The sequence below is a fragment of the Pristiophorus japonicus genome, chromosome 4 (genome assembly GCF_044704955.1).
Source record: "Pristiophorus japonicus isolate sPriJap1 chromosome 4, sPriJap1.hap1, whole genome shotgun sequence".
Lineage (NCBI taxonomy): Eukaryota > Metazoa > Chordata > Chondrichthyes > Pristiophoridae > Pristiophorus > Pristiophorus japonicus.
In genome coordinates this window covers 208,403,895-208,417,376 of record NC_091980.1, presented here as the reverse complement: position 1 = coordinate 208,417,376, position 13,482 = coordinate 208,403,895, and the positions used below count along the sequence as shown (strand labels likewise).

General features: G+C 45.3%; 1 protein-coding gene across 4 annotated transcripts in view; it reads left to right on the top strand.

Annotated features, from left to right (window-relative positions):
* Positions 1 to 387: 387 nt before the first annotated feature.
* prkd1 (protein kinase D1) overlaps positions 388 to 13,482 on the top strand; it is a 438,838-nt gene continuing 425,743 nt past the window's right edge. For all 4 annotated transcript variants that reach the window (XM_070879019.1, XM_070879017.1, XM_070879016.1 and 1 more), the window contains exon 1: positions 388 to 795. In XM_070879019.1, the coding sequence (XP_070735120.1) occupies positions 604 to 795 (192 nt within the window). In that variant the 5' untranslated portion in view covers positions 388 to 603. The remainder of the gene's footprint in view (positions 796 to 13,482) is intronic.

Sequence of the window (13,482 nt, the reverse complement as noted above, 5' to 3'; positions counted from 1 at the left end):
ATAGACAAACAGTGATAGAGACCCACACCGAGATAGACACACACACAAACATAGAAAGTGGCACAGAGACACACAGTGATAGAGAGATAGTGACACACAGACAGAGAGACAGATAGTGACACACAGACAGATAGAGAGACAGATAGTGACAGAGACACGGTGATAGAGAGACCTAGAGAGACACACACAGATAGAGAGACAGATCGACACGGAGATAGAGAGGAACGCAGAGAGAGAGAAAGGGCCAGAGAGTTAAGTCGAGAGAGATAGAAAGTGAAGAAAAAAAGGGGAAAGGACAGAGTCCGCCTCCGACCTATGGGAGCAGCCGAAGGAAGGCAGGAGGCAGCAGAGCGGCATCCGTCAGTGTGTGGTGCTGGGCGCTGGGACATCAGCGCCAGCAGCAGCCTCCGCGGGACCCGGGCTTGTCCGGCGCCGCTCTCGCCGCCCGCTCCCACAACCGCTTCCTGTTTGCCGTCTCAGCCAAAGTAGCCCCCCTGTCGCCATCTTCCGCCTTACTGAGCAGCCGGAGAGTGCGGCCCCCAAAGTTCAGAGAGAGGAGAGGGGCGAGCGCTTGCCGCTGACCGGCTCCGCGCTGTCACCCCGATGAACGCGGCTCCAGTGATCCGCTCGCCGAGTCCCTGCTCGCCCCCGTCCCCGGGAGCGCCGCGGCTCTCCGGCCAGGGCATCCCCTTCCACATCCAGATCGGCCTGAGCAGAGAGCCCGTCATCCTCGACTGCAGCGACTTCTCCCTCGCACATGTCCGGGAAATGGCCTGTTCCATCGTGGACCAAAAGGTAACCCGGGCACGAAGTTGGCGCGGTCACCGGGAGAGCGAGAGACAGACCGTTGCTCACTTTATAAAGCGGTGCAAACGGAGCCGCTCAGGTCAGGGGGTCTGTCACCGCGAAAGAGCGGCGGGCCGGCAAAGGGCCGGCGGGGTGGACACTTCACTTTTAAGATAACATTGTGTTTTTAAAAAATCTTCCTGGGTTGGAGGCGTTTGTAGATGTCAGATTGCGGTGTGAGTATTATTGTTCTGAGAGTTGAGATGTTGAGCTGAACTCCGGGCAGTGGCCGAGGGAGGGGGAGGGGGAGGGGGGCAGTCTTCGGTCGCCCAGGCAACGCAGTCTCCGGCCACTTGCGAAGGTCCGCGCGCCCGGCCACAGCTGGCGATGGGCGCGGGTCAGCCGCCAAGTGTCTGCGATCGGCTGGGGCCGGGCGTTTGCACAAGCTTCATTGAAAGTTTCCACCCGCGCTGTGGCGAGGGCATCAATAGTTACTTGTGCTTTATGGAGAGTTGAGCAAACGGTAGTCATTTATGCAATTGAACGGTACAGTCATTTGTGCATTATGCATTTGAACAGGCATCACTCGTCCTTGCTGGACAGTTTACCGAGTTTGCAACTTTGAAAATAGGTTTGCAATTCTAAAGTGAAATGCAAAGTAAGACCCGTGACATAATTTATAAAAGGGAAGTTATACCCTCAGTTTTTTTTTTTAGCGAACTGGACCTTTTGAGTCCAACCACTCATGAAGCTGCACTTTGTAATTTTGCGAAACTGTTACAAATGGGATCCAGAAATACGGTGAGACCTCTTTCGGAAACGAAGCGGCCTCTAAGCTGGGGGAAGGTAATACGAGACAGTTCAGACAGCTCATGTAACCACATGGAAAACGTGTTTTTACATAAACAAAACTTAAATGTTCATGTTTAAAAACTTTGACTTTGCACACGAAATTTGTTTTCCTCCCTTTCTCAACAGTCTGGAACATTATTCCCCCCAAAATCGAAGTTAGTGCCGACAATGTTATTTCAATACATGTGCATGTTGCCTGGCAACAGTCACGCGTATCAGAATTTTTAACTTGAAGCAATCGGGCACTCTTGTCAAAGTGTAAACTGACAGATGACCCCGGACTGCAGTGTGTACTAATTGGATTACACACTGTCAGCGCCTCTCGGGGCTAAAGGGTGGACAGGTACTCCAATATGTGGGAAACTATGATAATTGAATAACTCTAGCTGTTACACTTAATTATATTTTACAAGCTACAAGATCTAAAAGAGCAATGAGATTTGATTAGCAAAACTTAAGAGATAGTGATCTTAGGAGGAGAAAAAAAAATCATTATAAAAACCTGGCCAGTAATATCCTGCAGACTAAACATGAACTTCATATACAATGTTTAAATGAACTCCATATACAACTGTGAATGTTTAAAATATGGCGTACTTTAAGTAACAGTATTCAGGTACATGAATTCATTGTAAAAAGGCTTATGCCTTGACTAAAGCCTGCCACCATCATCAACTTGTGGGTTATCATCTTCCTGTCATGCTGAATGATTGAATTACACATTTCAGCTAATATCTATTGTTCAACTAACAGATGAAACTAGGTGTACTTTGGAGTTTCATCACAGTACAGATACTGAGTTGTTATAGAAAAAAGATTTCAATGGCAAAATCAAATGTGCCATTATGCTGTTTAAACAAATGATGTAAAAATACCCTATGTAGTTGTTAAAAAAACACAAATAAACTGCACTATTTTTCAAAATAGTGAACTTGTGAGAAAGATGAAGTGCATCTAAACTTGAACATGATGTATGGTTGCATTGAACTGGGAATGATGTACAGTGTCAGGATAGGGAGTAACACAACAGCTAAAAGCGCAGAATTGACAGGTAGCTTGTTTTGTGAGCTTTGATAGCAACTTTTTCTGCAGCCTTGCATTAAAATGAAGCATTGTGGGAGCACAATTGAAATTAGTTATCAGTTTTATTCAGTTGCTTGCATGTAAGAACAGTTGTAAAGGTATTACTGTGAAAACAAAAATACACATCATGGCCCCAAGTTTCCACACGTGGCGAAAAAGGCGCACCTCAGAGCTGGGCGCCTGTTTTTCGCGCCGAAAATGGCGCCGGAAAAAAACTGCAGTATTCTCGAGCTTTTTGGAGCTCGATGTCTGCTTGGCGCGGCGCACAGGGGGCGGAGCCTACCACTCGCGCTGATTTTGTAAGTAGGAGGGGGCGGGTACAATTGAAATGAGGCTTCTTGGTGCCGGCAACCCTGCGCGTGCGCGTTGGAGCGTTCGCGCACGCGCAGTCTGAAGTAAACATTGGCACTCGGCCATTTTTAAAAGTGCTGCAGAAAAAGTGAAGATTTGTTTCTTGGACCACTGCAAAGGCTTGTATTTTAATTTTCTTGATATTTCTGTGTGTGAGGGAGTGTTTTTAGCAGCACTGCTGAATAAATCACCTGCTGAAATCAGTGAGTTCAGCTTTTCACTGCTAAACTTGCAGAACCGGTGCCTGCAAATTAAGGACTGTGTGTTTGGAGAAATAAAAGTGCCAATTCAACTTTGCAATGGATCAACTTCTACCAAGAACAAAGAATTTCTTGCATGAGGAAGCAAACCATTGCATAATATGTGGTGCACCCATTCTGCAAATTTGAATATAAAGATGTCGATGTGGCTGCCTCTCCCTGTCCAAATGGCCTCAGTCAGTCCCCCTCACATTTCGAAGGCTGCTGCTGTTCGTTCTTCGGCTCCTGACCAGCCACTGACGCCGCTGCAATCTCATGGCCGAATGGCCTCACCTCCGCTCCTGATTCTTCGGCTGCCTTCGAGCCACTGACGCCGCCCCATAAGCATGGCCGAACGGCCTAAAGAATTTTAAATCTGCAGCTGCGTGTGTCCTGTGTTCATTCTTCGGCTCCCGGCCAGCCACTGACGCCGCTGCAATCCCATGGCCGAATGGCCTCAAGTCCGTCCGGGTGCTGCATCTTCGCGGGGAATGAAGGCCTGCCTCAAGCACCGCAGCTCAGCTCGAAGGCTGCTTGCTGCCTGCCATGCCGTCGAGACACTGACGCCACACCGCTGCCTGAAAGGCCTGCCTGAAGCACTTTCACACAGGTAGGAGCATGGTTTATTTAATCTTTTCTTTGCTTATTAAATTTTTATTCAGGTTGGATTTATTTGTATAATATTTGTATAAGTATAACTAAGGATTGATTGTAGAATTTAATGACTTCCCTTCCCCCCCTCCCCCCCTCACCTCGTTCCCTACACCTAATTTGTAACCTGCGCCTGATTTTTTAAAGTGTAGACAAGGTTTTTTCAAGCGTACAAAAATCTTCACTTACTCCATTCTAAGTTAGTTTGGAGTACGTTTTCACTGTGGAAACTTTCAAATCAGGTGTCAGTAACTGGACACGCCCCCTTTTGAAAAAAAATTCTGTTCCAAAGTGAAACTGTTCTACCTGACTAGAACTGCAGAAAACTAAATGTGGAGAATTCCGATTTCTAAGATACTCCGTTCTACACCAGTTGCTCCTAAAAATCAGGAGCAAATCATGTGTAAACTTGGGGCCTATAAAGTGGTCAGTCAGCACAGGAGTAACATGACTAATCTATGTTTAATTTTTTTTTGTTTCTATGGGTAATGTTGAAATCCACAGTATAGCATGTTAGAAAATAACATCGTCAACTAATATTAAGGCTCCAAACTTTCAGTTTTTAATGAAAAATTACTGCTTCTCCAAGACTATTATTTTTCTGACTTGCAGCTGGTTCACTTTCTGGCTTGTCTTTCAATTAAAAACACATTCTGGATTTGAACTGCAAATGTTGCTTTGGTTTCCCAAAAAATCACCCTCTCTCATCCCGCTCTGTAATCCAATTATTAAGGCGTCCTAGAGTAATACTTTTGCCTTTTACACATACAGAGAGCACACTGAGAATGGGTACTGATGATACATAGAAACATAGAAACATAGAAAATAGGTGCAGGAGTAGGCCATTCGGCCCTTCTAGCCTGCACCGCCATTCAATGAGTTCATGGCTGAACATTCAACTTCAGTACCCCATTCCTGCTTTCTCGCCATACCCCTTGATCCCCCTAGCAGTAAGGACCTCATCTAACTCCTTTTTGAATATATTTAGTGAATTGGCCTCAACAACTTTCTGTGGTAGAGAATTCCACAGGTTCACCACTCTCTGGGTGAAGAAGTTCCTCCGCATCTCGGTCCTAAATGGCTTACCCCTTATCCTTAGACTGTGACCCCTGGTTCTGGACTTCCCCAACATTGGGAACATTCTTCCTGCATCTAACCTGTCTAACCCCGTCAGAATTTTATATGTTTCTATGAGGTCCCCTCTCATTCTTCTGAACTCCAGTGAATACAAGCCCAGTTGATCCAGTCTTTCTTGATAGGTCAGTCCCGCCATCCCGGGAATCAGTCTGGTGAACCTTCGCTGCACTCCCTCAATAGCAAGAATGTCCTTCCTCAGGTTAGGAGACCAAAACTGTACACAATACTCCAGGTGTGGCCTCACCAATGCCCTGTACAACTGTAGCAACACCTCCCTGCCCCTGTACTCAAATCCCCTTGCTATGAAGGCCAACATGCCATTTGCTTTCTTAACCGCCTGCTGCACCTGCATGCCAACCTTCAATGACTGATGTACCATGACACCCAGGTCTCTTTGCACCTCCCCTTTTCCTAATCTGTCACCATTCAGATAATAGTCTGTCTCTCTGTTTTTACCACCAAAGTGGATAACCTCACATTTATCCACATTATACTTCATCTGCCATGCATTTGCCCACTCACCTAACCTATCCAAGTCGCTCTGCAGCCTCACAGCATCCTCCTCGCAGCTCACACTGCCACCCAACTTAGTGTCATCCGCAAATTTGGAGATACTACATTTAATCCCCTCATCTAAATCATTAATGTACAGTGTAAACAGCTGGGGCCCCAGCACAGAACCTTGCGGTACCCCACTAGTCACTGCCTGCCATTCTGAAAAGTACCCATTTACTCCTACTCTTTGCTTCCTGTCTGACAACCAGTTCTCAATCCATGTCAGTACACTACCCCCAATCCCATGTGCTCTAACTTTGCACATCAATCTCTTGTGTGGGACCTTGTCGAACGCCTTCTGAAAGTCCAAATATACCACATCAACTGGTTCTCCCTTATCCACTCTACTGGAAACATCCTCAAAAAATTCCAGAAGATTTGTCAAGCATGATTTCCCTTTCACAAATCCATGCTGACTTGGACCTATCATGTCACCTCTTTCCAAATGCACTGCTATGACATCCTTAATAATTGATTCCATCATTTTACCCACTACCGATGTCAGGCTATTTTCTCTCTCCCTCCTTTTTTAAAAAGTGGGGTTACATTGGCTACCCTCCACTCCATAGGAACTGATCCAGAGTCAATGGAATGTTGGAAAATGACTGTCAACGCATCCACTATTTCCAAGGCCACCTCCTTAAGTACTCTGGGATGCAGTCCATCAGGCCCTGGGGATTTATCGGCCTTCATGTTCTTTCAATAGAGTAAGAATTTTACCCCTCTGATTTTTACCTATTTTTCAAATATCCAAAATAACTTCTGAAAAATTCCCAGGAAACCTTGAGAAATAAAAAAATGAAAACTCAAGGTATTTTGCAAAATTGTTGAGGTCTGTGGTGATTTTACATCAAGTTTTGTAACTTTAGTGGATAAAGTTTATAGACTGTACACTGAAAAATAAATTATGGCGTTTCACCAGAGATCCTACCCTCAGGAGCTCAACATTATTCATACAAACACAATTCAGTAAGGAAGTGATTAAATCACTTCTCCTGAAAATGTACCACAGGCAAGTATCTAAGTGCTATCGTTTCTGATAGAGGTGCTACCATTGGGGTAGAGGGCATCAGAGCAATTCCTGGATTTAGCGGAGTGGAAAAAAGAAGGCCATAACCAACAGCAAAAAATGAGAGAGTAGAAAAGATAAAGACATATCTCGCTGATCCTCTTCATTGTTGTTTCTATGCTGCTGTAGGATAGAGGATTACCTTATCAATCAAAGATAAGGGAGACAGAAAACATTAACATTATGGTTCTTACAGTTATAGATAGTATTGCATTCTACTGGATACAAGTTATTATTTTTTTCACCATTCTCCCCTCAATCCTAATGCATTGCTAATACATCAAGTAACCATCCTTCAAACATAAACCCAGACAGCGAGCATCCATCTGGCCATTCAACTAATGAGGTGGGGGAAGAAGGGGAGGAATCACAGATTAGTTCAATTATGGGCTCACCCAACTTCCATACACATGGATTTTCCACTGGGAATCACTGGCTACTGATCAAAAGCAGGAACCCCCTTCCTAGCCCAGAGTTTCTGAGGACAATTGCAGTCCCTCCACTGCCCAAGCTGACAACTTGGTATTTGCAATATTCCCCTTAGATTGTTGGTCAGTTCACTGTTGTGTGCTGCATGCTGCATAACTTAGCCATCATGAGGCAGCAGCAGTTGGTAGTAGAAAACCCACCTGTTCGAGTTCTTTCCCATTTGTTGTGGGCCACTTTCCTCTGCAAAGATGAAAACATAACCTTTTAGGGAGGGTGTCTTTCTGCTGAGTGGGACATATACAGCTGGTTACATTTACAATTGCAATTCCATTGAATAAATGAAAATATTACTTACACTAACTACTTGACCAAGGTCCTGCCACTTCTTTTTGCACTGGCCTCCAGACCTCGGGATGGTCACCATTGCACAGTAATCTTTTGCAAGTTGGCTCCAGCATTTCTTCATTTCTTTTGGTGAAACTTTTATGTGACCTCTGCTGGTGTCCAGCTCGTGCCATCTGGCCTCAATTACAGTAACTAGTGCCTCCACTTCATCCTGTGAGAAATTCTTGGTCCTTGAGCCGCGTTGCATCTTGTATTGCAGCTCCTATTAAAGTTCTCATACGCAACTGGCTCTTTAAAAATGGCCGAATGCAGACCGGGAGGTGTACTGGGCATGCGCGCCCATAGCAATCACACCACAAGCGTCCTTTTTTTCCTCGCGCATGCGCAGAAGGGGGAGCATCATTTTTTCGGTACAGACATTTGGCTCCACCCCCCATCCCCCGAAGCTACAGGACAGGCTGCGCGGCGCCAATTTCAAAAAATAGAACGGGGAAATTTGCTACTTATTTTTTTGGTGTAGTTGGGGCCAAACAAAACGGGCGTAAGTCTGGCAATACGCCAAAAACGTCATTGGGGAAAATTGAGCCCAATGTTTGGTGGATTTGAAATAAATGTATGGGGATGAGGAGAAGCTGATATAGGTAGCAATTCGGGCTGGCATATTACTTTTCATCTCAATCCAAGTAAGTTGGATAGAAAACTTTCCCTAATTTATTTGCAGCAGCTCCTAACTTCAAAAAAACAACTCTTCAATGCATGCTCCTCTGATCTCTTTGAAGCCTCAATGAAGTCATGTTTTATCCATTTACTTTAACCAGCTGATGTTGATGTTGGGAATGTCATAATATGGAACAGACACTCGAGGTAGTTCCCAGCTGGTTTTAGAAGATGCTGCCTCTGGATTTACAAACAGGACTATAAGGGTAGAAATTGGTATGTGTTGCACTCATTTCTCAGACTGTGGGATGGCCTGCGATCAGTTTGCACAGGTGTTAATCCCACTGCTAAATTCGTGGGGCCCATTTTTTAGGTGGCCTGATAACAAGTCCAGACTAATTTCTACCTCATATTATCAACTGAAGCTGCTTTGAAGCTACTCTTCTGCTGTGCTTTAATCTTCCAAGTGTAGCTTTGTTACAATACACTGAAAAATGTGATGTTACATCCCATAACTAACGGTCACGGTTCTAACCTTTGTGATATCAAATGTATACACAATTAAATGGTAATCAACTATAGTTTCCTTATTAAATCTGACTAATATCAATCACTAATTTTCTCAAAATCATCACATATCAAGGATGACACTGACAGTTGATACCAGTAGGCAAAAACACAATAATCCCCCACGTGAAATTAATATATGTAGTGTGAGTAATGCAACCTGTCAGAGCTCTAGTGCATGGTGGGCTTTTGCGAGAATGTATCCAGGTGCTTTCATTGCAAGTTCTTGATCTCAGCTGTGCCTTTATGGTCAAGCACAAAAAAGTCTGGGTGTTTTGCTACAAAGGACTGTGGGAGGAGGGTAGGATTAGGACAGTCCCTACAGACTGCTCATGCACCTTTCTAAAGATTGTTTCAAAAACCACATCGAGAGTAATAGATCTCAAGTCCAGGGACACTATGGATGGGGTAACAATAATAAGGAAGGAGAGAATATTGGTTAGATTTTCATCTTTATGGCCTGGGCATTAAGTATCGACTTGATGGAGAGCAGAGCTGAACATCTTACAGGGTGGATTACATTCAGGTAATAGAATCCATCTGATTTTTCCTTCCATTTAAGTAAATTAAATGAAAATCTGGTGGGTTCTGTAAGTGGCATGCAATCCTCCTTGCCAAATGCCCCTTTCTGCTCCACCCAGGTTCTACTTAACACCCAACTAGTAAAGATTAAGACCCACCTCAATATTGTTTTTTATGAGTATAATATAAAAATATATTCAGTACCAACAGATACCAAGGAGTAAATGTGATAAATGAACCGAATGGTTATAGCTAGTGTGGGGCTAATAAAATTGTTGAGCTCTCATTAGATTATTGCTTTGCCATCATTCTCAAGCAACTATTATTTTCTATTTTCTTTCAAAGAAAAAGCATTTTCTCTCCTTTTCCTCTGGTCTCCCACACTTGTATTTATCCCAGATTGAGAGGTCGGCTAGATCATCTGGTCCTAGACTACCGCTGATGCCTCTGCATCACTGACCACTAATTGATATACAAGTGAGGTCTGAGGCACATCACTTAATTGTTGACTTGCAACCCCTTTTTTGTTGGTAGGAGCTAGATGGCAAATCATAGCTATGAAGAGTTGTGAGCATAGACCTGCTACCCATGATACAGGAGATTGGAGCTTCCAATTGTGCCCTCGATGGTGACTTCTGTATTTATTAGTTAATCATCAATTGTCATTTATTTTAAGTATTTGAATGCGACAAATAGGCTGGCAGTTTGGTTCAGAGCCCCATACAAGAATATAAGCTGTAAAGGGCAGAGAGGGGGAAGAATGTCTGAAGTGTGTTCAGGTGAACTTTCTTGATCAATACATTTCTGGCCCGATGAGGAAGGAGGCATTGCTGGATCTGGTTCTGGGGAATGAGGTGGGTCAAGTGGAGCAAGTGTCAGAAGGAGAACATTTAGAGAAAAGTGATCATGGTATCAGAAGTTTAGTTACCCTAGCTATGGAAAAGGACAGGGAGAAATCTAGATTAAAAATACTTAATTGGAGGAAGGCAAATTTCAGTGGGTTGAGAACGGATCTGGCCCAGGTAAATTGGAATCAAAGATTGGCAGATAAAACTGTAATCCATCAATGGGCTGCCTTTAAACAGGAAATACTTTGGGTACAGTCGATATACATTCCCACGAGGAGAGACGATAGGGTAACTAAGGCCAGAGCTCCCGATATGGCGAAAGAGTTAGAGGGTAAGAAATTCGGTATAACCCCGTTTGGGGTGCTAAAACTTTAAGAGCTAGATTTTCCATTATTTTTGCATGCATACTGTCCACTTAACGTCCATTTTAATGTTGAAATGAGGTATAATGCCCATATATCGCCCATTTAGCCACAAAATGGAAACTAACGACCATTTCTCGGTCATGCCGAGCGTTACTTTCGGCATCTACGTAACGGCAATAAAAAATAATACCGCCCGCCCACTTTTTTTGGGCGGAAAGATCAGAATGGGCGAAACCAACGCCCATAATATCGGCCAGCATTACTTTTGGCACGTAATTAACGCCGAGATTTAATAACACTGCCCGGCCACTGTTCTTTGTCGTAAAGATCACATTTACCGAAACTAACGCCCAGAAAATCGCCCAGCTTTACTTTCGGCACCTGGCACACATCTCGTCGACAATATCACTCGCCGAAAAAACCACTGTGTAAAAATTGCTCTCACCTGAACTAACCACAGCGGTGTGGACGCCATTTTCTAAATCGCAGGTCGCTTCATTTAAAAGGCTGCTCTGCTTCAACTTCAGAGGAGTTTGGATGTACTATGGAGTTCTTTTAAGGTAATGTGAACATCTGAACAAACATCTTATTATACTGTGGATGATTGGAATTTACTTTAGGTGTCTTAGTGGGGACATTTATTGTTTGTAAACAATCGGTGGAATACAGATAGTTATTGGAATGGGGCCTGTCATTTCTCAGCCTGTCTTGATGAGTATGCACATGCTGCAGACTAGAGATGGCAGAAGATATATTCAACAGCATTATGTGCCCAATCTAAGACGTGCCAGACTGATGAGGAGGGCCAGACCTTACACCCCCCGCACTTACAGGGAGAAGCGGTCTTACCTCAACTTGTCCAATAACACCTGCCTTAGGACACTGCGCTTCCACAAGCAGGTTATCAATGAGATATGCTAGCTCATCAGGGGAGATCTGCAGCCTGCTAGCACCATCAGGACCGCACGGTCGAGGTCATGGTCACCGCGGTACTTTGGTTCTACATATCGGGTTCCTTTCAGGCCTCAGCTGGTGACATTGGTGCTATATCTCAGTATGCCACACATTGCTGCATTAGACAGGTCACTGAAGCCCTGTATGCATGCAGGATGGACTTTATCAGCTTCCCTATGACCAGGGAGGCTCAGACTGAGAGGGCTTTAGGATTCTACCGAATTGCTAACTTCCCCAAGGTGCAGGGAGCAATAGACTTACGCACATCACCATGCACGCACCTTTTCAGGATGCAGAGGTTTTTAGGAACCGCAAGGGATTCCACTCCCTGAATGTACAACTCGTTGTCGACCACCAGCAAATTATTATGGCAGTGAATGCTAAATTTCCAGGCAGCATCCATGATGCTCACATCCTGCATGAGAGCGTTGTATCTGACATGTTTACCAGTCAACCACAAGGTCAATGCTGGATGGTTGGTGACAAAGGATATGGCCTCGCCACCTGGCTGATGACCCACCTGCGTGACACCCACACCGAATCCGAGAGGCGATACAACGAGAGTCACAGAGACACTCGCAATATCATGGAGAAAACCATTGCAGTGCTTAAGCAGCGCTTTAGATGCCTGGACAACCGAGGAGACGAGTTACAATACCACCCTGAGCAGGTAGCTCAATTTGTGGTGTTGTGCTCAATGCTGCACAACTTGGCTATAAGGAGGGGACAAGAATTGCCAGAAGGGACTGATGGTCCACCTCAGGAGAGAAAGGAAGAGGAGGACGAGGAGGTGGACGTTGACCTCGGGCCAGACAATCAGGCTGACGATGAAACCATGCCCCCAACCCCCCCTCTAGACTGCAGGAAAGAGCCCGTGGTGGCTACATAGCTGCAAGACTCTTACGTCAGCAGCTCATAAATGAGTGCTTTGCTTGAAAGAATGTTGGTGGTATTTACAAAGGTGCAACACTGCTGGGTGTGCAGGTCATACATCAATGGTGTGCATCACCTTGGTGACTGTTAAAGTTTAAGTTGACTCAAGTTAAGTGTAATTATACCCTTTCATGTTAAGGAATCACCAGTGTGTAATGGTGCAGGTATCTGAGACAATGCGCAACAAAGTTATGTTAAATAAAAAACATTTAATCCGATCATTTGTCTGAAATCATAATTATAACTAAAAAACACCCCACCCCACCCCACAACAAATTTATCACATTTACATCATTCGATTGGTCACCATTTCCAGCAACACAGGACACAAATGCAAACCAGCAAGGTAGCCCTCTCGTCCCTTCCCCCTGACCCTCCCATCAAAATAGCACTAGTAACATAAAAATATGGCTAAGACAACACGTGCGGCCATGCACATCACTTTCCTTCCCTCCCGCTTCTCCTCCCCACCTCTATCCCTTCCCCTTCCCCTCCTCACTCCAAGCTGCCTGGCTGAGGAGCTCCTCAGGCGCAGCTTCATTGGGGGGGATGACTGCAGAACCGCTGCTTGGATGATAACGGGAGAGGATGGTCCCGAGGTGGGAATGTCCTCTGGGCCAGAAGCAAGATCTTCCTCCTGGCTCTCATGTGTCATTCGCAATGGGGGTGCGGCACCTTAGGGTGCAGTGCTGCGCTCCGGGACCACTGGGGGACCTCTGCCACTAGTGTTCCTGGCTATCAGCTCCAGGGCCTCTGCCATCCATGGCACATACTCCGTCATGGTGGTGGCTATGCTGGCCAGCAGGAGGGATATGCCCCCCATTGTCTGTTGGATCTGCTGATCTATGTCAACACTCCTCCTGGACAAGTGTACCATGTCCCCACTCAGATCTGCCACTCGTGGAGTAGACCTGCCGCATCGAAGCAACCTGTGCTTGGTCGGCGCTGTCCTGAAGATACCTGGGGAGCCCTGTGGCAAGGTGCTTGGGCTTGGTACCTCCACGGTGGTTGTGGGAATGGCCGCAGGAGCACTAGATGTCATCGGTGGATTATGGAGGTTGGGGATGCAGGCTCCTTGAAGTTGGCACTGTTATCCATTGAGAAGGGACCCAGCAGATGCACGGGTGAGAATCGGTGCT